Source organism: Malaclemys terrapin, chromosome 6 (assembly GCF_027887155.1).
Source record: "Malaclemys terrapin pileata isolate rMalTer1 chromosome 6, rMalTer1.hap1, whole genome shotgun sequence".
NCBI lineage: Eukaryota > Metazoa > Chordata > Testudines > Emydidae > Malaclemys > Malaclemys terrapin.
Genome location: NC_071510.1, coordinates 133775582 through 133803535, shown reverse-complemented (window position 1 = coordinate 133803535; position 27954 = coordinate 133775582). Strand labels below are relative to the sequence as shown.

Genomic DNA, 27954 nt, shown 5'->3' with positions numbered 1-27954 from the left:
GGTTGGACTAAATACCTCCCGAGGTCCCTTCCAACCCTGATATTCTATGATTCTATATCTATCAGTGTTATAGAGGGCAGACAGTTTATGAGTTTACCCTGTATAAGCTTTATAAAGAGTAAAGCGGATTTATTTGGGGTTTGGATTCCATTGGGAGCTGGAGATAGGAGCACTTCTTAAGCTGTTTTCAGTTAAGTCTGCAGCTTTGGGGGTCTGTGTTGCAGCAGGCTGGCGTGTCTGGCTCAACAAGGCAGGGTTCTGGAAGACCAAACTGGCAGAGAAAACGGGCTCAGAGGTAGTCTCAGCACATCGGGTGACAGTCCCAAGGGGGTCTCTGTGACCGAACCAGTCACAGTTCTGCAATTTCACATTTGAGTTCCTTCAGAACTCTTGGGTGAATACCACCTGGTCCTGATGACTTATTCCTGTTTAGTTCATTAATTTGTTCCAAAACCTCCTCTAATGACACCTCAATCAGGGGCAGTTCCTCAGATTTGTCACCTAAAAAGAATGGCTCAGGTTTGGGAATCTCCCTCACATCCTCAGCCGTGAACACTGATGCAAAGAATTCATTTAGTTTCTCTGCAATGGCCTTATCGTCCTTGAGTGTTCTTTTAGCATCCCAATCGTCCAGTGGCCTCACTGGTTGTTTAGCAGGCTTCCTGCTTCTGATGTACTTAATTTTTATTTATATTTTGCTAGTCTTTTGCTATCTGTTCTTCAAATTCTTTTTTTGGCCTTCCTCATTATATTTTTATACTTCATTTGCCAGAGTTAATGCTCCTTTCTATTTTCCACAATATGATTCAACTTCTACTTTTTAAAGGATGGCTTTTTGTCTCCCACTGCTTCTTTTACTTTGTTGTTTAGCCATGGTGGCACTTTTTTGGTTCATAGAATCATAGAATATCAGGGTTGGAAGGACCTCAGGAGGTCAACTAGTCCAACCCCCTGCTCAAAGCAGGACCAACCCCAACTAAATCATTCTGATTCTCTTACTGTGTTCTTTAATTTGGGGTACACATTTAAGTTGAGCCTCTATTGTGGTGTCTTTTAAAAGTTTCCATGTAGCTTGCAGGGATTTCACTTTTGGCGCTGTACCTTTGAATTTCTGTTTAACTAACTCATTTTTGTGTAGCTCCCCTTTCTGAAATGAAATGCTACAGTGTTGGGCTGCTGTGTTTTTTCGCCACAGGGATGTTAAACTGAATTACATTATGGTCATTATTACCAACCGGTCCAGCTATATTCACCTCTTGGACCAGACCTTGTGCTCCACTTAGGACTAAGAATTGCCTCTCCTCTGGTGGGTTCCAGGACTAGCTGCTCCAAGAAGCCGTCATTTAAGGTGTCAAGAAAGTTTATCTCTGCATCCCGTCCTGAGGTGACATGTACCCAGTCAATATGGGGATATCTGAAACCCCCAATTTTACTGAGTTTTATATTTTTATAGCCTTTCTAATCTCCCTGAGCATTTCACAGTCACTATCACCATCCTGGTGAGGTGGTCGAGAATATATCCCTACTGCTATATTCTTCTTATTAGAGCATGGAATTACTATCCATAGAGATTCTGTGGTACAGTTTGGTTCATTTAAGATTTTTTACTTTGTTTGATTCTACGCTTTCTTTCACATATAGTGCCACTCCCCCACTAGCATGACCTGTTCTGTCCTTCCGATATATTTTGTACCCTGGTATTACTGTATCTCACTGATTATCCTCATTCCAACACCTTTCTCTGATGCCTGTTATATCAACATCCTCATTTAATATGAGGCACTCTAGTTCACCCATCTTATTTAGACTCCTAGCCTTTGTAAAAAAGCACTTTAAAAACTTGTCACTTTTTAGCGGTCTGCTATTACATGATGTAATTGAATGGGGCTTTTTTTCATTTGACTGTTTCTCATCAGATCCTACCTGTATTTTATCATCTTCCATCCTCTCCTCCTTACTAGGACATAGAGAATCTCCACTAATAGATCCTCCTCTAAGGGATGTCTCTGTCCAAACCACGTGCTCCTCTGCACCTGTCGGCTTTCCCCCAGCCCTTAGTTTAAAAACTGCTTGTGACGAACTGGGCCTGTTCTCACTGTGGTCTGTGAATGCTGACAGGGGAGTGTGGCTGGAATAGTCTGCATTGGAGGATGGGAGACAGCCCGAGGGCGCATACCTGAGTGTGTAACACGAGAACCCAGGAAGGGGTTGAAGGCCAGGTGACTCCTTAGCCCGGGAAACTGAACAAAGGCTGTGGGAGGGGGTCGCTGAAGCCAGAGGGTGGGAAGCAGGCTGGAGAGATGGCTGGGAGGCAGAGATGGCTCTGACCTCCCAAGGGGGGCTGGGCTGGGATGCCTTGGGACCCCAAGATGGACCTAACTGAGGGGGTCCCTGTTGTCTGTGCCTGCAAGACCTGTCTTGGACTGTATTCCTGTCATCCAAATAAACCTTCTGCTTTACTGGCTGGCTGAGAGTCGCAGTGAATCGCAGGAAGCCGGGGGTGCAGGGCCCTAACTCCCCCACACTTCGCAACAACTGGTGGCAGCGGCGGGATCTACTGCACCCCGTGGACGGCGCTTCCTGCAGTAAGTGACTGGGGAGCAGTAAAACGAAGGGGGATTGACGAGGACCAGGCGTGCTGAACAGTGAGAGAGAGACTGTTATTACCCCTGGGAGTGTGTGACCAGCGAGAAGGACTTTTGCAGTAACAGGGTCCCCCGGGGGGATCGCAGCGAGTGGTCCCAGGGGCGGAGGAGTCTGCAGCTCGACCCTGGCAGAGAGGTGGTGACCTCGAGAAGGGCTGGCACACCAGGGGGCCCCCTGGGAACTGTGAGCACACAGGCCGGTGAGTGGCCAGCAGGAAGATGTATGCCAAGCGGCTTAAGAGCGACCTGGTGGAGCTGTGCAAGCAGAGGGGGCTGTGCATTGGGAGGCTCACCAAAGAACAGCTCATTGCCCGGCTGGAGGCGGAAGATCGCGCGAATGAACTGATCCCTGTGTCTCAGGGAAGCAGCCTGGCAAATGCAGCGCAGGCACCAGTGTCTGTCCCAGCTGGGAGTGGTCAGCCGGCTGCTGAGGGCTTCCCGAGACCCCTCCTTCCTATGCCTAGGGGAAGGGTGGGGAGGAGCACAGCAAATACCGAGGGCGCCGTGACCCCCCTGGCCAGCAGGGGATCCTCCCGGCGACGTTCGGCATCCGTGGAGCGGAATTGGCTGGAATGGGAGAAAGAGCTAAAACTGAGAGAGCTGGAGGATCGTGAACAACAGAGACAGCATGAACGGGAGGAGAATGAGAGACAGAGACAGGAGAATGAGAGACAGCATCAGCGTGAACTGGAACTGGCGAGACTGAGGGGCAGTGAACCCCCGGCTGCGGTGAGTGAGGGGGGACCCAGGACTGCACGGAGCTTTGATAAGTGCATCCTGGCCCCACGCAAGGAGGGGGAGGACATGGATGACTTCCTGGAGGCCTTTGAGATGGCCTGCGAGCTGCACCGGGTTGATCCCGCGGACAGACTCCGGGTCCTTTCCCCCTTACTGGACCCCAAATCCGTGGCATTGTACCGCCAACTGGGAGAGGCAGAGAAAGGGGACTACGAACTATTCAAAAAGGCCCTGCTACGTGAGTTTGGGCTGACTCCTGAAATGTACCGGGAAAGGTTCCGGAGTCGAGATAAAACCCCTGAGATCTCATATCTGCAACTAGCCGCCCGCATGGAAAGATACGCCAGCAAGTGGGCTGGTGGGGCCCAGAGGAAGGAGGACCTGATTAAACTGCTGGTACTGGAGCAACTGTATGAGCGGTGCCCCTCCGACCTGAGGCTGTGGTTGGTGGACAGAAAGCCAGAGAACCCGCGACACGCCGGGCAGCTGGCCGATGAGTTTGTAAAGAGCCGGTCAGGAGATAAAAGGGAGGAGTCCCAAAGGAACAGTCCCACCACAACGCAGAGAGAGAGTCACCATGGGACCTCCCCATGGGAAAAATACAGAAAAAACCCATCAGAGGGGAGCATCCGGCATCAGGACCATCCGACCTACTCAAGGGGACCCATGGGACATGGGCTGCTACCACTGTGGCCAAAAGGGCCACATACGGGCCCAGTGCCCTAGGCTCAGGGACAGACTGAGCAGACCGAACCCACAGAGGGTTGACTAGGTAGAGACCCAACCCGGCGAAAGGCAGCATTCCCAGGGAAGAGGGGCTGGCAGAGTACCACCTGCTAAGGAGGGAGGAGAGCTCCAGGCCAGCTCCTCTAGGGGGCTGGATGCTCCAGACTCAGGGTTTTTGGTTTATATGGTAGGCGCGGGGCTGTCCCTCCGGAGAGAGTACCTTGTTCCCCTGGAGGTGGATGGGAGGAAGGTCAATGGATACTGGGATACGGGCGCAGAGGTGAGGCTGGCCCGGCCCGAGGTGGTGGCCCCAGATCAGGTGGTGCCCAACACCTACCTGACCCTGACGGGGGTGGGCGGAACACCAAAGTACCCGTGGCAAGGGTACACCTGAAGTGGGGGGCCAAGGAGGGCCCCAAGGATGTGGGGGTACACCCGTATTTGCCCACTGAGGTATTGATGGGGGGGGACCTGGAGAACTGGCCAAGCAACCCCCAAAAGGCACTGGTTGTGACCCGCAGTCAGAGCCGGCGAGGGGCACTGCGCCCTGGCCTTGGGGGGGGTGCCTTGCCTGAGGCGCAGGACCCTAACCTGGTGGGGAGGGAACGCCCAGGGACACGGCTCAGGGAGGCTGCAGCTTCAGGCCCAGTGGGCGAGGAAGAGCAGGTGGCCATCCCTGTCCCAGCTGCTGAGTTCCAGGCCGAGTTACAGAGAGACCCCTCCTTGCGGAAGATAAGGGACCTAGCCGACCTCAATGCGGTACAGACCATGGGACGAGGTGGCTGGAAAAGGTTCCTGTGGGAGAAGGGGTTCCTGTACCGAGAATGGGCTCCCCCAGGGGAAATGGAGTCAGGGGGGATCAGGAGGCAGCTGGTGGTACCCCAGAAGTATCGCCGCCAGCTGCTGTGCCGGGCCCATGACATTCCCCTCTCAGGGCACCAGGGAACCTGGCGTACCCAGCAGAGGCTGCTACGGAGCTTTTACTGGCCTGGGGTCTTTGTTACTGTCCGACAGTACTGCGGATCTTGTGACCCCTGTCAGAGGGGGAGGAAGGCCTGGGACAAGGGGAAAACAGCTTTAGGACCCTTGCCCAGCATAGAGGAGCCTTTTCGGAGGGTGGCCAAGGTAAAAAGGGCGGCTCTAAACCAAGAGAGCCCAAAGCACAGACCTCCAGACTGGAGCGCTGGGAGAAGACCACAGCCCAGTTGGAGCCCCAGAGGTATGGGGAAAGGGCACAGGCCGCATAAACCTTCCCACATGCGAACTGCGAGTGCCATCAAGCACCCCCGACCTAAGGGGGGGCGTGAAACTGAAGGGGCCTGGTGTAATTCTCACCAAGGAATGGGAGGGATGCGGGGGCATCCATGGGAACGGGGGTAGGTTCGAACTTCCCCGGGTCACTGGCTAAAGTGACCCTGCTCAGTTCGGTCTCGAAGGGGGGAGATGTGACGAACTGGGCCTGTTCTCACTGTGGTCTGTGAATGCTGACAGGGGAGTGTGGCTGGAATAGTCTGCATTGGAGGATGGGAGACAGCCCGAGGGCGCATACCTGAGTGTGTAATACGAGAACCCAGGAAGGGGTTGAAGGCCAGGTGACTCCTTAGCCCAGGAAACTGAACAAAGGCTGTGGGAGGGGTCGCTGAAGCCAGAGGGTGGGAAGCAGGCTGGAGAGATGGCTGGGAGGCAGAGATGGCTCTGACCTCCCAAGGGGGGCTGGGCTGGGATGCCTTGGGACCCCAAGATGGACCTAACTGAGGGGGTCCCTGTTGTCTGTGCCTGCAAGACCTGTCTTGGACTGTATTCCTGTCATCCAAATAAACCTTCTGCTTTACTGGCTGGCTGAGAGTCGCAGTGAATCGCAGGAAGCCGGGGGTGCAGGGCCCTAACTCCCGCATCCTCTCCTCCTTACTAGGACATAGAGAATCTCCACTAATAGATCCTCCTCTAAGGGATGTCTCTGTCCAAACCACGTGCTCCTCTGCACCTGTCGGCTTTCCCCCAGCCCTTAGTTTAAAAACTGCTCAATGACCTTTTTAATTTTAAGTGCCAGCAGTCTGGTTCCATTTTGGTTTAGGAGGAGTCCATCCTTCCTGTATAGGCTCCTCTTTTCCCAAAAGTTTCCCCAGTTCCTAATAAGCCTAAACCCCTCCTCCCTACACCATTGTCTCATCCACCCGTTGAGAATGTACGAGGCGGTGAAGCTGTGTGGCTTACCCTGGAGGAAGAGCGAGACCCCTACAGGGTCAGGTCCACTGACGGGCTCTAGCACCAATCTGTGACACAGCCCAACCCCTGCGACCCTAGCTCCGCCAGTGCACCCCAACGCCCATGCTCTCAACAGCTCTGCCAGCGGATCCCAGTCCTCCCATACCCAGCCTTCCTGCACTTCAACATAATTCTGCTTTTACATAGTTGCCATTCACTCTAGACACTGGTGGGAGCTGGGTTATAGGACGGGTGCGGGAGAATAACAGTAATAGAAACATTTGTATATGTGGGAGTGAAGACCTCAGGGAGATGCTTTCCCTGCTTGCAGCTGGGAGGCCTGGGTAGAGAAGTGGGGAAGGGGCCAGGTGGGAGCGGGGAACATGAATGGATCAGAGGAATGGCTGAAGGGGGGGGGGCTGAAACAAGGCTGATGGGGCCCAGCTGATGTGTGTATTTGTGAGGGGAGCAGCAGCTGGCTCACAATGCTAATCGCAGGACATGATACGTACGACTGTCTAAACAGGACTATGAGCCGCTAACAACAACAACATCTTTTCCTGTTAAAAACTCAATGGCAAAAAGCGCTGTTAACGCAGAATGATGGTTGCTTGGTGGTGTGTCATCCCCTGCAGAATACTGAGCTGAGCTACCGCAGACCCTCTGAAAACCAGGAAATGCAGTTTGCCCAGCAGCAGTGCCACAGTACGCCCCCTTGACTAATACCCCCGCAGCTGCTGAAATGTACAAGCTCTTCACCTCCTTTTACAGCCCATTCATTCTCAGCCACAGGATTCCCTTGAGCACTATTAAGGGACGAAATGTGGGGGCAGGGGAAGGTTTCCTGTGCCACTTCCCCCTCTGTCCCCTTGGTGCTGGCGGTGGCCAATGGGAATTATTTGGATACCCTCTGTCATGGAGTCACAGGTCCAGTGCTCTCTCTGAGGTCCTGTAATTGTCCCAGAGAGCACCCCTTTAGAGTGTGAACCGCCTGTGGGTCCCACTCTCTTGCTGGGGTAAGCCCCTGGGCTTCACCATTGCTTTTGGCCATAAAAATCCAGTAACGTTCTCACTCGTGCCACGTGGGATACATGCAGAAAGGGGAACGAACCTGCCGAGCCAGGACTAGACCTCAGGGGTTGCAAACGCTAAACCTCAGGATACAGGGCACAGCATTGACAGGAATCTGAAGGGCGTCAAACCCCAGAAAGACTTGGCATTATTTGGGGTGGTATCTGGGGGCATAACGAGGAACGGGTGGAGTTAAGGGGAAATCCAGCTGGAGCAGCCGCAAGATGCGTCAGGCTGAGGATTGGTCTCCCAGCTGGGAAGGGAGCCCCGCTGCTCGGGGTAAGTACCCCTGGCAAAGTGATGGTTCTGGCTGGGGACAGGGACCTGATGGGACTTTTCCATCTCTACCCCCTGCGCCTCTGGGGGTCCTGTCACTTACGCTGCCCCATCTGTGCCTCAGGCACGCGCTCCCGGATGATCCGACAGGCGTCGTACACCATGGTGGAGGGCTCAAACTGCATGGTCTTCACCACATTGCCAATGCTGATCTTCAGCGATAGGGCAACCATGGTGGCGGCTGGACGGTCCCCGCTCCTGCTTCACCTGCCAAAGAAAAGTCACAGCCGATCAGTCCCCATTACTGCTACCCAGACCAATTCCAACCCTCACACGGTTCTGGGGACTGCCCCCCTGCCTCCTAGCACTGCCCCGTCCCCCCAGAAACCCAGGTACAGGATGCTATAATCCCACAGGCTCAAGGAGAAGAGCTCTGTCTCACTGCACAGACCCCTGCAGCACCAGGGTGCAGTAAACAAAGATCACCTCCTACTTTTCCCTTCCCCCTCCTGGGGTGACTTTTGCTTCCTGTCCTCTGGGGAATGGCTCCCTAACTACAGGCAATGGTTGTGCCCTTCATTTAAGGGCCCGTGGAAAGGGGTTGCTTTTCCCTCCAGGGGCAGAGGGTCCTGTGAGCTGCTCACACCCCAGGAGACTCTCTCTAGGACACAGCTGGCAGCCTGGGTAAGGGATCCAGCCCTTCTCCAATTCATGCCAGGGCCCAGAGAGCCCTGTACGCCTTGGCGGGGCGAGGGCAGCATGCTCGGAAGGTCCTTCACAACCATAAGGACGGCATGGTTTTAGCAGAAGCCCCAAATCTGCAGCAGTACCACGGGGCAGCTTTGCCCGAGAGCTGCTGGGGCCATCTGTCCCAGTCAGGATCATCCCCTCTACCATACAGATGGACGCACAGAGTTCAAGGAAGGGGAAGGAACTTGTCCCCAAGGTCACCAAGTGAGCCATGGACAGTGACTGTCACGTCTGTGCGGGGAAGGAGATGACTATAGCGGTTACTTGGTAGTGACGCTGTCATCCTGGAGGAAGCGACTGCACAGGGAGCACAGGCCGATAAGATGGGGAGGGTGAGAGGGAACAAATTATAAATAAAAGCTGCCATGACACAGAAGCCACAAGAGGAAAACCAAGCTCAAACCACACGCCAGCAGGGCCCTGCCTGTGCTGCCCTGTCTTCCTTCTCAGGGGTTTCTCAAAGGTCTCCCCATGACATCCACCTGTGCTAAGGAGTCATAAACAAGAGGGTTGTGGCCTCACACCCGTTCCCTGGAGCACGTGCAACATGCAGCCACATCTCCCAGAAAGAAAGGACCCAGAGAGAGAGACAAGCCTGCCTGCTCAGAGATGGGATGGGAGGGAGTGATAAGAGAGAGCTGGTTAACATGGCGCCTCACGTACCCTCTCTGCTAACATGGGAACAAGGGGTCAGTCACCAAAACTAAACGGAGATGAATTTAAAACGGAGCAAGGAAAATGATTTTTATACAATGCATAGTTTACCTGTGGAACTCTCTGCCACAAGAGCTCATTGAGCCAAGAGAATGAGAACAGCCAGTTACATTCAATAGGATCAAAATAACGAGCTGTAACCCCCCCCACCCCCCCAACTCAAGGCATGAGGCACCCTAACGGCCAGGTTAGAGGGACACTTCCCCACAGGCTGCGTTATTCCACAGTTGTTCCAACCCAGCCCTAGACTGGGGGGATGGGAGGGGACCTTCCCCTCTAAGGCACTGGTCTGACCCCTCTCAGGGCAGCCAGCCGCTTGGCATGGGGGCTAGGGCAGCACCCAGCAGTGGGGAAAGCCAAGGAGTTGAGGAATTAACGGTCAGTCTCAGAGCCAGAGGAGAGCTGCTAATGGCAACAGGGAGAGTTAGAAAAGGGGAAACATCTTGGGTGTGAAAAGGAAGCACAGACCCCTCAGATCTCCTCACGGCCCCTCCCCCAGAGAACCCACACACACCCACCCCTCCAGATCCTGGGAGCTACCCCCAAATCTACACACACAAATCCTGGGGAGACACCCATTGCTCCCGCCTCCGCCACAGGACACCACACAGGGCTCAGCTATATTCTGTATGTCGACACCGACGCTGCCTCCTCCCTGCCCATCTTGACCGTGTTCACTTCCCCCCAGGCCAGGCACTTCCCCAGAGGCAGCAGCTGCCTGGAGCCAGACTCTCTCCAGGGGCTCGCTCCATTAGCAGGGTCTGTGTTTCTCCCTGCCAGGGTGGGGCATCAGACCCAGCCGCTGTGTGGGGGTGGGAAAGGGGAGGAGGGGGGAGCAGGCAGCCGGGCGGCGGCCTGATGGGCAGTGACGGGGGCTGCGAGAGCGAGGGGAGAGCGGTGAGGGCTGGAAGAGCTAGGAGCTGGAAGCTGCTGTCGGTGACTGCAGGAGCCTGCAGGGAGCAGGCCGGTCAGAGAGCTTGTGTGAGGGGCTGAGGGGAGGGCGATCTGGGCCTGGCTTGGGGCAGGAAGGACAGCCCAGCAAGGCCCCATCTCCAGCAGATGGGGACCCAGTGATTCCATTGCGCACGGGGGGCAGACGAGACAGGAACGAAGCACTCTGGGGATCCTACAGGCTGTCCCAGAAGCTACAGGGCCATACAGAGGGTACTCAACCTGCAGGGGCCATCAGGGCAGAAAAATAACCTACCCTAGAGCCTCCCCCGCGGGTGGTGCAAGCCCTGGGGGCTAAACTGTCCTCTCCTGCCAGAGACCCCGCCAGGGTGACCATCACTAGAGGCTGCTGGGAAATGCAACACTGGGTGCCAAGCCTCTACCCATCATGGGAAGCAGGCATCAGCCAGTGCCACTGAGTCAGGCTCTGTCCCAGACTGGAGGCTCCAGACCTGCCAGGGCTGCTCCACCCCCACTTCCTTAGTGGGAGCTCGAGCACATTGTGAGCTCAGAGACCCCCCAGAGACACCCTGCCCAGCTGGAGGCTGGAAGCCACTTTCCCTCCTGGCCGCCACAGAGCGTGTCAAGTTCACCAGACCCCAACCAGCCAGAAAGCAGGAGGGAAGAGCCCCCAGGCCTCAGCAGCACCCCTCGCCTCTGCAGGGCGGGTGTCAGGGAGGGTTTTCAAGGCGTGCAGCTGGTGATAGTACGACATGCTGACACCACTCCCACGACACACTTGTGTACCTTCCGCCCTCAGTAACCCGCAGACCCAAGAGTCAGTGTCCCACCCTGCTCACCTCTCCTTGGCCACAGTCAGGCTCGCCCGCCCTAGCTGCAAGGAGCTCGCTGAATCAGTGTGGAGGAAGCTGCAGGCCCCCGTGGTTTGCCAGCACAGGCGCTGAGCAGTGTCAACAGCCTGCAAACAAACCCTACCCCCTCCACTCTGATATGCAGCTGCCGATTTCCTGCCACAAGCAGATGTTGAATTCTGGGTAAGTTCCAGCTCTTCTGAGCGCAACATGCTGCCTGCAAGCAATCATCCACATTAGCAGGTGAGAGGAGCTGCGGTTCAAACCTCCCACAACCCTGGGGGGGTATTGGGGGCCAGACTGGGGATGGGGTGAAACATGGTACCCTGCCCACAAACGGCACCCTGCAGCCACCCAGGGCAGACAGGACACACTTGCTCACAGGGAAGTGGGTCACCCTCATGCAGACATGAACACTTGGTTCTGCCTGAAGGCTAATGGTTTCACACACAACAGTGTAAGGTATTATAGGGTTTTAAATGACTGCCCATCACCATAGTACCTAAGCGCTGGCCACTGCAGACACAGCCACGATCCCTGTCCCAAAAAGCTTACGGCACAAAGGAGGGGATGGGGCAGAGCGTAGTGACGGCCTGGGCCTGGCAGATCGACGGCTCTGCAAAGACTTTGCGCAGGAACTGCCCCAGCCCCACTGCCCGGCCGAGGACACGAGCAGTCACCTGTGCTGCTACAGTGCAGGTGTCAAAGGTGCATCACGGCAGAGCCAGGGTCATATGGGAACCTTAACAGTGGAATTTCCTGACTTCTGCCTGGCTTGGCTCTCAGTTTCCTTCACCAAAGGGGTGAGTGGAGGAATGGGGGGACGCATGGAAATCCATCAGACTGGACCCGATGCTGAGACACCCCAGTATGATCACTGTGCATGCTGCACCCATTCCAGCCTGAGCCAATCTCCACACCAAGGGGCACTCAGCCCCCAAGGTAGCGCGGGCAGCATCAGAACCAAACCCCACACGGCGCCCGTTTCAGGCAGCGCGGGGGAAGTCTGAGGGCAGGGACTGCGTCCGCGTGTACATGCAGCCTCTAGCACAGTGGGACACTGGGCACTGTAGTGAACAAGAGTGAGAACGGATCTCTGCGACACACTGACAGCACCTCGAATTCACAACAGCTCGGCAGCACCCCCTCTCGCCCCAAGGGACACTTTGCCATCTGCTGAGTTCACTCTCCCCACCTGTGGTGGGGACGCAACAGATGCAGCCAGAAAACCGCTCTCATCGGTGAAGTGGGGGTGGATAAACCAATTCTGCAGAGTTTAAGCTTTCATGAAAGTTTGTTTCTAGCCTTCCAGTGTGACTTTGCAATGGGTCAGGGCTGGGAGGCCGCAGGCAGGCAGCTCCGCCTTCTCTGCATCTCAGCGCTTCCGGAGCAGCTGAGAGGAAAATGAACAAGAGAGTTTGGTTTCTCAGCTACTGTGGTGGCAGGGACACTGGCACCCCAAGTTCCAGGGCTACCAGGGAGCTCTCAGCAGTGCTGGAGTTATTCAGAGGGGAAAACCCAGCCAAACGGAGGCTGGGAGCAGAGAGGTGGCTGGCGGCGGGGCTGAGGAGCAGAGCTGCCATCAGGAAGCAGACAGGGAGAATCCTTCTTCTCCCTGCAGCAAGAATATGACAAGGTAGCTTTAAATGCTTCAGGCCCCAGCCAGCCAGCGGCGGACTTGGACGGTCCTGCTAGTGAAGGCAGGGGACTGGACTCAATGACCTTTCGGGGTCCCTTCCAGTTCTATGAGACAGGTGTGTGTGTGTATATATATATATATACACACACACACTTTTTTTTTTTAAAACCATGTCATCCACTGCTCCCTTGGAGAGCCACCCAGCCACAGCCCTGTTGCAACTCCCAGACAGCCTGCCCTGCCGCCCACTGAATTACACAGCCCCCTGTAATCCCACAGCCCTGCTGTAAACCCCTCACCCCCCGCCTTCCCTCCCTCTGCAACCCCTCACCCCCTGCCTTCCCTCCCTCTGCAATCCCACAGCCCCCTGTAAACCCCAACCCCCAGCCTTCCCTCCCTCTGCCCCGAGCTGCACAGCCCCCTGTAACCAAAACTCTATTCCTCAGCAGAAGGAGAGCGCCTTTTTAGCCACACTCCAAAGCGCAGTACAGGCCCTTTGGTGCAGACCCTGCTCTGGCCCCCAGACAGCAATGCTGTCAGTCCCAGGCAGGTTTGGGTTATTTATTTGCAAATCCCTTTCTCAAGCGGAACATTGCTCAGGGGAGTTGTCTGCTGTGCATGCATGCTGAGCGGAGCAGACTCCGGACACGTTTACACTGCAGTGGGAGTTGTGACTGCACCACATGCAGACAGACCCGAGCTAAAGCAGTGAGGCTGTAGCAGCACAGGTTCACTGTGGGCTAGCCGCCCAAGTTCGTACCTAGAGCCCTGGGTGGCCTTGTGTAGCCCGCACCCAAGCCCGTGTGGCAACAGCAAGGTGGGCACGGCCCAGAGAACAGTGGAACTCTGTGCACATGGGAGTAATGGATACTGCTGCCTCTCATCCCACCTGCTGGAGTACAACTGGGTGGGGCACAGAAAAACCACACAGCAAAGTGACACAGGACAGGAAGTGAAGGAGAATCCTGTATCCAAATCACACTTGCATGGGGATTTGGGGAGACAAAATGGAATCTCAGCAGCTGGGATCAGGCCAGGACATTCAGGGGAGTGATTCCTATTCCCAGGGCAATACCACGAGATCTGGACCGGGACTTCAGACAGCACCTCCAGCAGAAGCCTATAGCCACACCACTCCTTGCAACACCCGATTCGTGCTGCTGGTCTCCCATCTAGATACTGGCATGCGCTCACCTGCTTAGCTTAAATGGCAGGGCACAAACCCTAGTGACGCTCTGACACCCCCGCAGAGAGCAGCAGCCTCCTCCCACTTCCCACACAGGGGTCCCTAGCTAATCCAGTTCTCAGGAGAGCAGCCAGAGCCTTTTGGGCCGTGATACACTATCCTTTGTGCAGACCCAGGAACATGCCGTGTTACTGCTCACACCTGCAGTCAAAGATCAGCTCAAACCATCGTAAGCCATGTCTCAAAGAGCGATGAGGAAAAGTCGTGCCTGACCCTGGGGAAGGAGGACAGCCCTGCACTATGGTCAGGGATGGGCACTGCTGACAAACACAGCCAGGGGATCAAACCCCAAACATAGTATAGCCCCATCTCCACAGGTCAGACTCCCCCCCCCCCCCCCCCCCCCCAATCCCACAACAGACACCGGAGGGTTCACGGGTAAGCGTTGGTAACGCTGCCCAGTCCGTCAGTCTCTGAGCTGAATGCTCTACATTTGGCCAGTGAGCCCTACCCTCTGGAGAACCAGGTCTCCTCCCGGTCTCAATCTCAGACTTGTAAGGGACCCCACTGTGTCATGGAGCATTGGCGCTTCTTCCAGTCATTTGACAGGCTGCCTCTGAGAAACAAGCACAAAGCCAGTGGCCGAGCACCATTTGCCAACTGGCAAGGAGCAGCCAGAGGCAGAACCTGCCCCAGTTGGGAGTGGCAGGAGTCTCAGAGCTTGAAAGAAAAAATAAAAAGAGCAACGTCACTTCCAATTGATACCATGTCCAACATGCTGCAGTGCGCCTGAATCCTGCAAAAACAGCACAGCAGGCAGTGCCCAACGCCTCTGCTGGGACCGGACAGGACCCGGGGCCCCTCTTTCCTCCCTCCCCAGTTAGTTACTAGGAGTAAGCCGTGACCCTGCTTTCTTCCACAGAGGCACCCACACGATTCACTGCTGTGACCTCCACAAGAAACCAGCTAGCCAACACCCCATTACAAACACATCAATTTAACCACCGTGCTACGTATTCTGTATGCTAGGAACGTAGCCAGATGTGCCCATGGTGCTGGGCGCTGCACAGGCTGACAGTAAGCGACTGTCCCTGCCCCCGCAGAGACCAGACAGAGGCAGCAGTGGCACAGCCAGGGGCTGGTGTTCTCACAGTAGGGAAGCTGAAAAGAGCCCAAGGCCAGTGCCAGTGCCCTGCCTGCCCCCTGGACCATGCTACCTTTTAAGTTATCTGGACCATCACTGTTCCCAGTGCTCACCAGGCACGTGGAGCACCCACCCCCTTTACTCGCATCCTTGCCCATTTGTCACACCCATTTGTATTGGCTTTCCATTTAGACTGAGCACCACACCTGATCCAGGCCTCTGGCTGCTGCTAGATACAAACACTGCACTGCCAACTCAGCATTTCCTCCTCTCCGGAGCCCTCGCTCACATCCCCCAGAAAGCCAAAGAGAACAGGAGTGAGTCCAATGGCCTGCAGGCCTTGGAGACATGACCCTCTGTCTTCCTGCTCCTCCCTGCCTGCCACATGTGAACCCTCAGCTGGTGTTTCAGTGTCAGATGCTCTTGTATCCCAATCCAGCAGGCCAGGTATGGCCTCTATTGAAGAAGTGCTGCCCGGGATCCAAGGGCTGGAGGGCTGCAGCAAGGTGCCTCTCCCTCTATCTCCCCCCCCCCCCCCCCCCCGTCTTGCCTAAAAGCAATGAAGCTAAATGCAAAATGCCACCTAACAGTGAAGCTGGGACTGGCAAAAACGGCGGTTGCCACAGCAATGACCAGCTCCCAAGCGCCAGGCATGCAGCTTCTGACATCCCTGGTCAGAAGCATGCTGGGAGAGATTACACCAGTCTGGCTGGAGTTGGGAGCCTGGACAGGCTAACCCAAGCAGAGGCATTTGGTCTAACCCCAGCCCCTCAGAAAGGTCCCTCCTCTCCTAACAGGCCATGGCATGGATAGGAGCTCAGAGAAAACCTAACAGGAGGAGACTAAAAACCCATCACAGGCAACCCATCCCCCAGCTTGTCACAGCAACACCCAGCCGCACAGCAAGGAGCCCCATCAGAAACCCACGCTACAATACATGGGGCGGAGGGCAGCCTGCTTACCCTCTGTGCCACAGGGGATGGGCTGAGTGCTTCCAGGCCCAGGCACTGCCCCAGGCAAGGCAAGGCCAGGCCAGGCCAGGCACTCGAACTCCCAAATGTTTATTTCGCTCCTGGGAGCAGAATCCTGGCCAGGCGGCTGAACTCTCGGCCAGGACCAAGGCCTGCAAGCTCCTAGAGCAACAGCAAAGAAACTCCCCTGCCCAGAGTGGGGCCCAGAGTCCCACCCTGACTTTTAGAGGGGTGGGGTAGAATCTGGGTGTAACAGCAGCTGGCACTGACTGGGCAGTAAAGTGAGGAACCGGCCCGAGCAGAGAGGAGGAAGGCGAGGGGGCCAGGCGAAGGCTGAGGGGGGGTGAAGGAGGGCCGGGTCTGGAGCAGCTCCAGGAGCAGCAAATCACACTCCCCCGGTATGATCATGGTCAGGGAATTCCCTTCTACTTTGGTTTCCTGGGGACCCCCATGGCTGAGAGACACGGGGTGGGGTTCTGAGCAGCTCTCCCCCTCCTGCCCTCCCACATGGAGACATTCCAGCGCTGCATTCCTGAGCACTGCTGCAATGTTTCTGGGAGAGCCTTGCTGGGCGGCCCAGGGCTCCCCATTGGCTCGCCGCAGGTCTGATGAGGCAGGAACCCTAGTTCAGAGAATGTCAGCGGGGAGGGAGAGAAGAATACAGAGGGAGTGTGTGCGCACATCCCTTCCCAAATCACAAACTCCGCCAGCCCTCCACAACCCCTGCAGCACCTCCCCAACCATAGCACTCCCCTCAAACCCCTCCACACACCCCCACAACCCCTGCAGCACCTCCCCCACCACAGCACTCCCCCCCAAACCCCTCCACACACCCCCACAACCCCTGCAGCACCTCCCCCCTACCCCAGCGCTTCTCCCAAACCCCCACAACCCCTGCAGCACCTCCCCCCTACCCCAGCGCTTCTCCCAAACCCCCACAACCCCTGCAGCATCTCCCCCCACCGCAGCGCTTCCCCCAAACCCTTCCACGGCACCCCCATAACCACACACCCCCTGCAGCACCTCCCCCCACCGCGCTTCTCCCAAACCCCTGCAGCACCTCCCCCACCACAGCACTCCCCCCCCAAAACCCTCCACACCCCACAGCACCCCCATAACCACACACCCCCTGCAGCACCTCCCCCCACTGCAGTGCTCCTCCCAAACCCCTCCCCACGGCACCTCCACAACCCCTGCAGCACCTCCCCCACCACAGCACTCCCCCCAAACACCCCACGGCAACCCCATAACCACACACACCCTGCAGCACCTCCCCTCCCCAAATCACTCCCCCACCCTCCACACACCCCACAGTACCCACCGACACCCCCTCCCAAATCACACAACCCTGCCCCAAGGCCAGAAGGGATCATCATGATCATGTAATTTGATCTCTTGCACATCATAGGCCACAGAAACTCACCCACCCAACTCCTGCATAGGCCCAGAACCTCTGGTTCAGTTACTGAAGACCTCAAAATTTGATTTAAAGGCTTCAAGTTAGGGAGAGTCCATCATTTACTGTAGTGCAATCCAGCAAGTCTCTGCGCCCTATGCTGCAGAGGAAGGCGAAACCCCCCCAGGGATTCTGACAATCTGATCTGGGGGTAAATTCTTTCCTGACACCAAATATGGAGATGTTAGACTCTGAGCACCACCAGGCAGACACCTGGGGAAGAATTCTCTGTAGTAACTCAGAGCCCTCCCCACTTAGCAAATATCTCCAATGGCCAGAGATGGGATGCTAACAGCAGTCGCAGCTAGGCCATATGCCATATAGGAGCTCATCATACCGTTCCCTCCATAAACATAGCTTGAAGTCTTAAAATAAGTTAGGTCTTTTGCCCCCACTACTTGCCTTGGGAGGCTGTCCCAGAACTGCACTCCCATGAGGGTTAGAAAAATTTCATGCCTAAACTTATTGATGGCCAGTTTATAACAATTTGTTCTTGTGTCAACACTGGCACTTAAATAACTCCTGTCTCCCTCAGTGTTTACCTTGCCGATGTATTTATAGAGAGCAATCCTATCTCCCCTCAGCCTTTGTTTGGTTAGGCTAATCAAGCCAACATCCCTAAGTCTCGTTTCGTAAGGTAAAAAGAACAGGAGTACTTGTGGCACCTTAGGCCTGGTCCACACTAACCCCCCACTTCGCACTAAGGTACGCAAATTCAGCTACGTTAATAACGTAGCTGAATTTGAAGTACCTTAGTCCGAACTTACCGCGGGTCCAGAAGCGGCAGGGAGGCTCCCCCGTCGATGCCGCGTACTCCTCTCGCCGAGCTGGAGTACCGGCGTCGACGGCGAGCACTTCCGGGATCGATCCCAGAACATCGATTGCCTGCCGCCGGACCCGGAGGTAAGCGTAGATGTACCCTTAGAGACTAACAAATTTATTTGAGCATAAGCTTTCGTGGCAACAGCCCACTTCATCGGATGCGTAGAATGGAACACACAGAAAGAAGATATTTATACATACAGAGAACATGAAAAGGTGGAAGTAGCCATACCAACTGTAAGAGACCAATCAACTGAGACGAGCTATCATCAGCAGGAGAAAAAAACCTTTGAAGTGATAATCGCGTTTTTTTTCCTCCTGCTGATGATAGCTCATCTCAATTGATTGGTCTCTTACAGTTGGCGAAGGACAGCGAGGGAGCTGACCCGACCAGTTAAGGAAGAGGCACCCCAGGTTAAACTAGCAGCACCAAGCCCTAAAGTTCGGGTGACTGGGCCACCAGGAGGGCCCAGGTGGAAAAAGAGAGAGGCTGAAGGCCCACTAGAGGCCACAAAGAGTCGGAGCACTGAGGGAGAAGAGGATCGGGATGTTAGACTGCCCAAACCAAGAGACCGGGGAACGCCTAGGGCTCCATAGAGATGTTATGCCTGCGGGGAGTGGGGACACATAGCTGCACAGTGTCCCAATGCTGAGGAGTCTATGCAGTGCAACCTGGGGAACTAGGAAGATCCATGCTCCCTAATCCACCTTGTGGGGGGTCTCACTAACCCCACATATGTATACCAGACCAGTGAAACTAAATGGGGTAGGGACCACGGCACTGGTTGATTCGGGGAGTGCTATCACGCTTATCTCAGGGAAGCTCATGAAGCATAGTCAGCTGCTGCAGGTTAAACGTACGGGGATAACGTGTCCATGGGACAGTTAGTTACTACCCCACCATCCCAGTAAAAATCGAAATCCAAGGGAACACTACTTGAGGTAGCAGCAGGTGTAGACCCTAAACTCCCATACCCGGTGCTCATAGGGAGGGACTTCCCAGGGTTTGGAAACTTACTCCCAGTAGGGAGATTGGAGAAAGATGGGGACCCTAAAATTGGTGAGGCATCCACAGCAGACTGTCAAGTATCAGGGGGTAGCCGTGTTAGTCTGTATCTACAAAAACAACAAAGAGTCTGGTGGCACCTTAAAGACTAACAGATTTATTTGGGCATAAGCTTTCGTGAGTAAAAACCTCACTTCTTCGGATGCATAGAGTGAAAGCTACAGATGCAGGCATTATATACAGACACATGGAGAGCAGGGAGTTACTTCACAAGTGGCGAACCAGTGTTGACAAGGCCAATTCAATCAGGGTGGATGTAGTCCACTCCCAATAATAGATGAGGAGGTGTCAATTCCAGGAGAGGAAAAGCTGCTTCTGTAGTGAGCCAGCCACTCCCAATCCCTATTCAAGCCCAGATTAATGGTGTTGAATTTGCAAATTAATTTTAGTTCTGCTGTTTCTCTTTGAAGTCTGTTTCTGAAGTTTTTTTGTTCAATGACAGTGACTTTTAAATCTGTGATAGAATGACCAGGGAGATTGAAGTGTTCACTTACTGGCTTGTGTATGTTACCATTCCTGATGTCCGATTTGTGTCCATTTATTCTTTTGCGGAGGGACTGTCCGGTTTGGCCAATGTACATGGCAGAGGGGCATTGCTGGCACAACCACTTCAGATTTGGGGACAACTTATACCTTCAAGTCAGTGGCACTGCTATGGGTACCCGCATGGCCCCACAGTATGCCAACATTTTTATGGCTGACTTAGAACAACGCTTCCTCAGCTCTCGTCCCCTAGTGCCCCTCCTCTACTTGCGCTACATTGATGACATCTTCATCATATGGACCCACGGAAAGGAGGCCCTTGAAGAATTCCACCTGGACTTCAACAATTTCCACCCCACCATCAACCTCAGCCTGGACCAGTCCACACAAGAGATCCACTTCCTGGACACTACAGTACAAATAAGTGATGGTCACATAAACACCACCCTATACCGGAAACCTACTGACCGCTATACGTACCTACATGCCTCCAGCTTCCATCCAAGACACATCATACGATCCATTGTCTACAGCCAAGCCCTAAGATACAACCGAATTTGCTCCAACCCCTCAGACAGAGACAAACACCTACAAGATCTTTATCAAGCATTCGTAAAACTACAATACCCACCTGGGGAAGTGAGGAAACAGATTGACAGAGCAAGACGGGTACCCAGAAATCACCTACTACAGGACAGGCCCAACAAGGACAATAACAGAACACCACTGGCCATCACATACAGCCCCCAGCTAAAACCTCTCCAGCGCATTATCCACGACCTACAACCTATCCTGGAAAATGATCCCTCACTCTCACAGACCTTGGGAGGCAGGCCAGTCCTTGCTTACAGACAACCCCCCAACCTGAAGCAAATACTCACCAGCAACTACACACCACACCACAGAAACACCAACCCAGGAACCTATCCCTGTAGCAAACCTCGTTGCCTACTCTGTCCCCATATCTACTCTGGCAACAGCATCAGAGGACCCAACCACATCAGCCACACCATCAGGGGCTCATTCACCTGCACATCCACTAATGTCATATATGCCATCATGTGCCAGCAATGCCCCTCTGCCATGTACATTGGCCAAACCGGACAGTCCCTCCGCAAAAGAATAAATGGACACAAATCGGACATCAGGAATGGTAACATACACAAGCCAGTAAGTGAACACTTCAATCTCCCTGGTCATTCTATCACAGATTTAAAAGTCACTGTCATTGAACAAAAAAACTTCAGAAACAGACTTCAAAGAGAAACAGCAGAACTAAAATTAATTTGCAAATTCAACACCATTAATCTGGGCTTGAATAGGGATTGGGAGTGGCTGGCTCACTACAGAAGCAGCTTTTCCTCTCCTGGAATTGACACCTCCTCATCTATTATTGGGAGTGGACTACATCCACCCTGATTGAATTGGCCTTGTCAACACTGGTTTGCCACTTGTGAAGTAACTCCCTGCTCTCCATGTGTCTGTATATAATGCCTGCATCTGTAGCTTTCACTCTATGCATCCGAAGAAGTGAGGTTTTTACTCACGAAAGCTTATGCCCAAATAAATCTGTTAGTCTTTAAGGTGCCACCAGACTCTTTGTTGTTTTCACAGCAGACTGTCAACCCCCAATCTTCTCTGAAATATCTGCAGATTTATTCTCCACTCCCAGACAGGGTAGAAAGACAAAAAGGGAAAGAAGGGCAGCTAAGGCCTTGGGAACCCGAATACTGACCCAAAGCCAGAGGGTCGCTCTTGTAGGTAGGTGGACCCGCGCAGCTGAAAAGGAGGCCACGCAGGAGGGAGAAGCACCTGAGTCTGACCCCCACCCTAATGCTTCTGAACCAGTAGAGGCAACAGAGACTGGGCCCCTAGATCTTGGGCAGATTAGCCCCGGGAGAGGAAATTTTGGACGGGATCAGGCAGAAGACCCAAGGTATGACAACATTAGGAAGGAGGTGACTGAAATAGATGGGGTCCCCGTGGAAGGGAAAACCCAGGGACCAGGACCCTACTTCATAATGAACAAGGATCTCTTATACCGGGTTGCACCAATACAGGGGCAGAAGGTACAGCAGATCCTAGTACCTCAAAAACACCAGAACACTGTATTAAGTCTTGCTCATAGTCATCTTTTTGGGGGGCATTTGGGGGTAGAGAAGACCCTGGCACGAGTCCTACGACGGTTCTTCTGGCCCGGAGTACATGAAGAAGTGCGGAGGTACTGTGCCTCCTGCCCGGAGTGTCAGCTGCACAGTCCCCGTCCCCACTTGAGGGCACCTTTAGTACCCCTTCCCATCATAGAGGTCCCCTTCGAGCAAATAGCCATGGACCTAGTGGGACCCCTGGAGAAGACGGCTCGGGGCCACCAATATATACTTGCTGTTTTGGACTATGCTACTCGCTACCCAGAAGCCGCCCCCCTGCGGAACACGGCCTCTAAAACTATAGCCAAAGAGCTGGTGGGGATCTTTGCCCAAATGGGGCTACCGAAGGAGATATTAACCGACCAAGGAACCCCATTTATGTTGAAGCTAATGAAGGACCTCTGTATGCTGCTCCATATACATACCCTGAGAATTTCTGTCTACCATCCACAGACTGATGGGTTGGTAGAAAGGTTTAACCGAACCCTCAAGGCTATGATAAGGAAGGTGGTAAGTCGGGATGGAAAGGATTGGGACACTCTACTACCCTACCTTATGTTCGCTATCCGGGAGGTACCTCAGGCCTCAACTGGGTTTTCCCCCTTCAAGTTATTATACCGGCGTCACCCCTGCGGCATACTAGATATCGCCAAAGAGATCTGGGAAGAGGAACCCAATGAGGGGAGAAATATAATAGATCATGTAATGCAGATGCGAGACCGGATAGCCTGGTTTACCCCTATTATACGGGAACATTTGGAGAAGGCACAGGAGGCCCAGCGAATCCATTACAATCACCAGGTAAAAAAGTGCGACCGTTCCAACCAGGGGATCGGGTTATGGTGTTGGTACCCACGGCAGAAAGCAAGCTTCTGGCCCAATGGCAGGGGTCCTATGAGGTGGTTGAACCCGTGGGGGAAGTAACCTACAAGGTGCGGCAGCCAGGACGCAGAAAACAAGAACAGATTTATCACGTTAACTTTCTGAAACCCTGGCATGCACAAGAGGCATGCACAACGGTCCAAAAAGACCTAACCCAGGAAAACAAGCCTTCCAAACAGGCGAGAGTGTCTCCTGATTTAACACCAGACCAGAAGAATGAGGTGTCTGAGATGATCTTCCGGAACCAAGATGTGTTTGACAAAACTGGGTCGAACAACCGAGACATATCACCACATCGTCACGAACCCTGGGGCCAGAGTAACAATGAGGCCCATCGGGTGCCAGCGGCAAAAAGGGAGGAAATAAAAACAGAAGTAAAAAATATGCTGGAGTTGGGGGGATCATCGAAGAATCCCACAGTCAGTGGTCCAGCCCAGTCGTGCTGGCGCCCAAACCTGATGGCACCACAAGATTTTGCAACGACTTCCGGCGACTAAACGAAGTATTCCAGTTCGACGCGTACCCCATACCTCACATAGATGAGCTAGTGGACCGTCTGGGTAATTCCCGGTACTTGACTACCCTAGACTTGACAAAGGGGTACTGGCAGATTCCCCTTGCGGAAGACGCAAAGGAAAAGACTGCGTTCTCTACACCAGAGGGTCTTTTTCAATATACTGTCCTCCCTTTTGGACTACATGGGGCCCCAGCTACCTTCCAGCGCCTCATGGATAAGCTATTACGCCCGCATAACAGTTATGATGCTGCCTACTTGGACGATGTGGTCATTCATACCCCAGACTGGGAAACCCATCTGGAGAAGGTGGAGGCAGTCCTCGATACCTTCAGGCGAGCTGGCCTTAAAGCAAACCCTGCCAAGTGCTGTAGGGTTTACGGAGGCCAAATATCTTGGTTACATTGTGGGAAAAGGTCTGGTAAAACTCCAAGTGAACAAGTTAGAGGCCATCCAAAATTGGCCCCGACCAAGTCGCAAGAAACAAGTCTGGGCGTTCCTAGGTGTGGTGGGGTATTACCCACGATTTATCCCCCACTTTGCCACATGGGCAAGTCCCCTGACAGACCTAGTGAAAGCCCGTGGACCTGATCTGGTGAGATGGTCTGACGCAGCAGAGGAAGCATTCACAGACCTACGGTCTGCCCTCTGCAGTAACCCCGTACTGATAAACTCCTTGGTGAAATAAGGGGCTATCCTGCAGACGGATGCATCGGAAGTAGGGTTGGGGGCCGTTCTATCACAGATGGTCAGGGAGGAGGAACACCCAATTCTATACCTCAGTCGGAAACTCCTTCCAAGGGAACAAAAATATGCAGTGGTGGAGAGAGAATGCCTCGCTGTAAAATGGGCCATGGAAACATTGCGCTACTACCTGCTCGGGCGCAGATTTGTCTTTGTGACAGACCATGCCCCTCTTCAATGGATGCAGCGAAACAAGGAGAAGAACACAAGGGTGACCAGATGGTTCTTATCCCTCCAACCTTTCCGGTTCCGTGTGCAACACAGAGCAGGGAGCCGTCATAGCAACACCGATGGCTTGTCACATGTGCACTGTCTGGCGTCCCAAGCTGCCCAACCCCTTGGCGTTGAGCGGGGGGAGGGATATGTGACAGACCCAGACCAGTGGGATACAGGAGTCTGGTAGAGGGCAAATATACTGGTCACTGGATGAGTAGTTTTCTATTCCCTGAGTGACCAGAGAAGGGGCTGCACTAGAGTAATCAGGAACCTGCTAGAACCAGTTAAGGCAGGCAGGCTAATTAGGACACCTAGAGCCAATTAAGAAGAAGCTGCTAGAATCAATTAAGGCAGGCTAATCAGGGCACCTGGGTTTTAAAAAGGAGCTCACTTCAGTTTGTGGCTATAGTGTGAGGAGCTGGGAGCAATAGGTGCAAGGAGCTGAGAGGGTGTGCTGCTGGAGGACTGAGGAGCACAAGCGTTATCAGACACCAGGAGGAAGGTCCTGTGGTGAGAATAAGGAAGGTGTTGGGAGGAGGCCATGGGGAAGTAGCCCAGGGAGTTGTAGCTGTCATGCAGCTGTTACAGGAGGCACTATAGACAGCTGCAGTCCACAGGGCCCTGGGTTGGAACCCGGAGTAGAGGGCGGGCCCGGGTTCCCCCCAAACCTCCCAATTGACCTGGACTGTAGGTTCTTCCAGAGGGGAAGGTCTCTGGGCTGTTCCCCAACCCACATGGTGAATCTCTGAGGCAAGAAAATCCATCAATAAGCGCAGGACCCACCAAGATAGAGGAGGAACGAGGTCAAACAAACAGGCCTGTACTTTTCTAGATCACTTTCCCCCTCCTTTCTTAAATACAAGTACGACATTTACAATTCTCCAGGCATAAGGTATGAGCCCCAAGTTTACAGACTCATAAAAAATCCTTGCTCTTGGGCTTGCAGTTTCATGTGCCAGTTGGAATGGAACAGTGCTCAGCATGAAGTTATAGCTGGGGTAAGAAAGTTATTGCCTAAGGATCTTTTGATTGGGAAAGATATTAAAGCTTTGTTCAGTCCAGGTAGCCAGTCACAGGACAGGAATGAGCTTAAACCTGTATCTATTGTGGGCAATGATTTGCCTGGGGAGAGTTGCTCCAAATGTTTGTCTGTGCAAAAAATCAGTTTATCTGTGAATGAAGTTTCTGAATGTCTGTCTAATGTCTCAGAAGTGAATCTGGAATTAGATAGAGCGCAGAAAGATCTCATTGGTCAGGAAAATGTTTCTCAGGAGCAGATTAAAGTGGAGGATCAGGTTAAAGCCCTAATTGAGGAAGAAAAGGGTAGATTTTTAATGGGTAATGGATTATTGGCAAGTACAGCTTGTAAAAGGGAACCTGAAAAGGATAACTATGATTTGCTGGAAGTAGCTCAGTGTAGTGAGAAGAGCAGCAGTTTCTGTTGGAAGTGGCCATGTGCCTCGTAAGGAAGCTGCCCCACTCTCCCGGTATTTGTCCGTAACCTGCCCTTTGTGCTGGGACAAGGGAGAGGAGGACAAAAAGTTTAGAGGAGCCTAGGCAGCCTTGTGAGCTGATGGCTTTATCTAGTCAGCAGCTTGGGAAGGCAGGGAGAGTGAGTGGAAGATGAGTGTCCCTATCCCTTACCTGTGCAGAGAATTGAGAGTGAAAGGAATGTGCCTGTGTCTGTCAGGGGTATTGACTTGGCCCTTGGGGGGAGCAACCCAAGTCTTCACACAGTTGTCTGTGAACAGCCCTGTGTGCTGGGACAAGGGAAATGAGATCCCGAGCTGTGTGTCTGGTAAAGGGGAAGGTCTCTGAAGCAGACAGAAGGTGCCTTTCAGCCTCTGATAGTTGAGAATAGTGCAGTTGTCTCAGAGTTGGTTCTGGATTCAACTAAAGCCCAGGAAGGGAATGGTCCTAAGTTTGTGTCTGCTGGGGAGAATGGCACTGGAACTAGGTTGCATCCAGTTAGTGTCTTAGCAAAATCCCAGAGACCAGACAATTCTGGTGCTTGTATTTTGCCTGTTGCTAATGTGTGGCTGGAAAAGGGTGTAGCAACTCTGGTCAGGGTGATACTCTAGCCAGGGCACAAGGAAAGCATAAAGGTGATCCGATTGTGTTACCTACTGACAGTTTGGATGAATTGATACTCTCAGAAGTTTCCCACCAAAGGCAGCATTGTTACAGCATCCCAGAACGGTGTTTTTTTGCAACAGCGTTACACTGTTGACTCATATTTAGCTTGTGATCCACTATGACCCCCGGATTCCTTTCTGCAGGACTCCTTCTTAGGCAACAGAGGGTCCTGTGGCACCTTTAAGACTAACAGAAGTATTGGGAGCATAAGCTTTCATGGGTAAGAACATCACTTCTTCAGATGCAAGTCATCTTTTTAGGGGGAAGTCATTTCCCATGCAAGTCATTTCCCATTTTGTATGTGTGCAACTGATTGTTCTGTCCTAGAGTGGAGTACTTTGCATTTGTCCTTATTGAATTTCATCCTATTTACTTCAGACCATTCCAGTTTGTCCAGATCATTTTGAATTTTCATCCTATCCTCCAAAACACTTGCAACCCCTCCCAGCTTGGCATCGTCCACAAATTTTATAAGTGTACTCAATATGCCATTATCTAAATCATTGATGAAGATATTGAACAGGACTGGACGCAGAATTGATCCATGTGGGACCCCACTCAATGTATCCTTCCAGCTTGACTGTGGACCACTGACGACTACTCTCTGGGAATGGTTTTCCAACCAGTTATGCACGCACCTTATAGTAACTCCATCTAAACTATATTTCTCTAGTTTATGAGAAGATCATGCAAGACAGTAATAAAAGCCTTACTAAAGTCAAGATATGTCTACTGCCTCCCCCCTATCCACAAGGCTTCTTGTCCTGTACAAAAAAGTTATTAGGTTGGTATGACATGATTGATTTGTTCTTGACAAATCCATGCCGATTGTTACTTATCACCTTATTATCTTCTAGGTGTTTGCAAACTGATTGTTTGATTATTTGCTCCATTATCTGAGTACTCAAGTTAAGTTGCCTGGTCTGTAATTCCCCAAGTTGTCCTTATCCTTTTTATAGATTGGTACTATATTTGTTCTTTTCCAATCCACTGGAATCTCTCCCATTTTCCATGAGTTTTCTAAGATAAATCACTCAGATATCTTTTATTTATTTACTATGGGTTTTAATTTCCTTTCAAAGGTCCATCTCCGCTTGGCTTGTGGCAGTTCTCACTGTTTCTGACCTCCAAGACTTAGCTTTCCTTGATGATCTATTCCTTCTTTCATCCCTTGTAGGCTCGCTCCAAATAACCTATTGGAGATGCTTGTTCACCTAGTTTGGTCTGCAACCTTCCCCTACAAATTTTCTCCCCTTGCTCAGAGTGCAGCTTCTGCAACTTTGACTTAAAGCAATTCCAAGCCTCCTACACATTCAGATCCTTGAGTTCTTCAGTCCAGTCCACTTCCATAACTCCCTTAATTCTTTAAAGTTTGCCCTTTTGGAACTAAGGACCCTAGTTGCAGACCTGTTTACCCTTTTGTTTAGTTTAAAGTGAACTGACTCATGATCTCTCAAACCAAGGCTGTCCTCTACAACCAATTCTTCTATGAGGTCCTCGCTACTTCCCAATACTGAATCTAAAATAGCTTCACCTCTTGTTAGTTTGGTGACTATCTGGTGAAGAAATCTGTCTGCTCTCACATCCAGGAATATCTGGGCCTTACTATTCTTGTTCTCCAATCTATATGTGGGGAATTAGAGTCCCCTATAATCACACA

The 27954-nt window shown here is 53.0% G+C and overlaps 1 protein-coding gene across 3 annotated transcripts in view; it reads right to left on the bottom strand.

The window, feature by feature from the left end:
* Nucleotides 1-27954, bottom strand: part of TLN1 (talin 1) — a 157115-nt gene that overhangs the window by 85598 nt on the left and 43563 nt on the right. For 2 of the 3 annotated variants that reach the window (XM_054031473.1, XM_054031475.1), the window contains exon 2: nt 7765-7928. In XM_054031473.1, the coding sequence (XP_053887448.1) occupies nt 7765-7894 (130 nt within the window). In that variant the 5' untranslated portion in view covers nt 7895-7928. Of the gene's footprint in view, nt 1-7764; nt 7929-10876; nt 10934-27954 lie in introns of those variants that run through there. The other variant, XM_054031474.1, reaches the window with a different exon arrangement.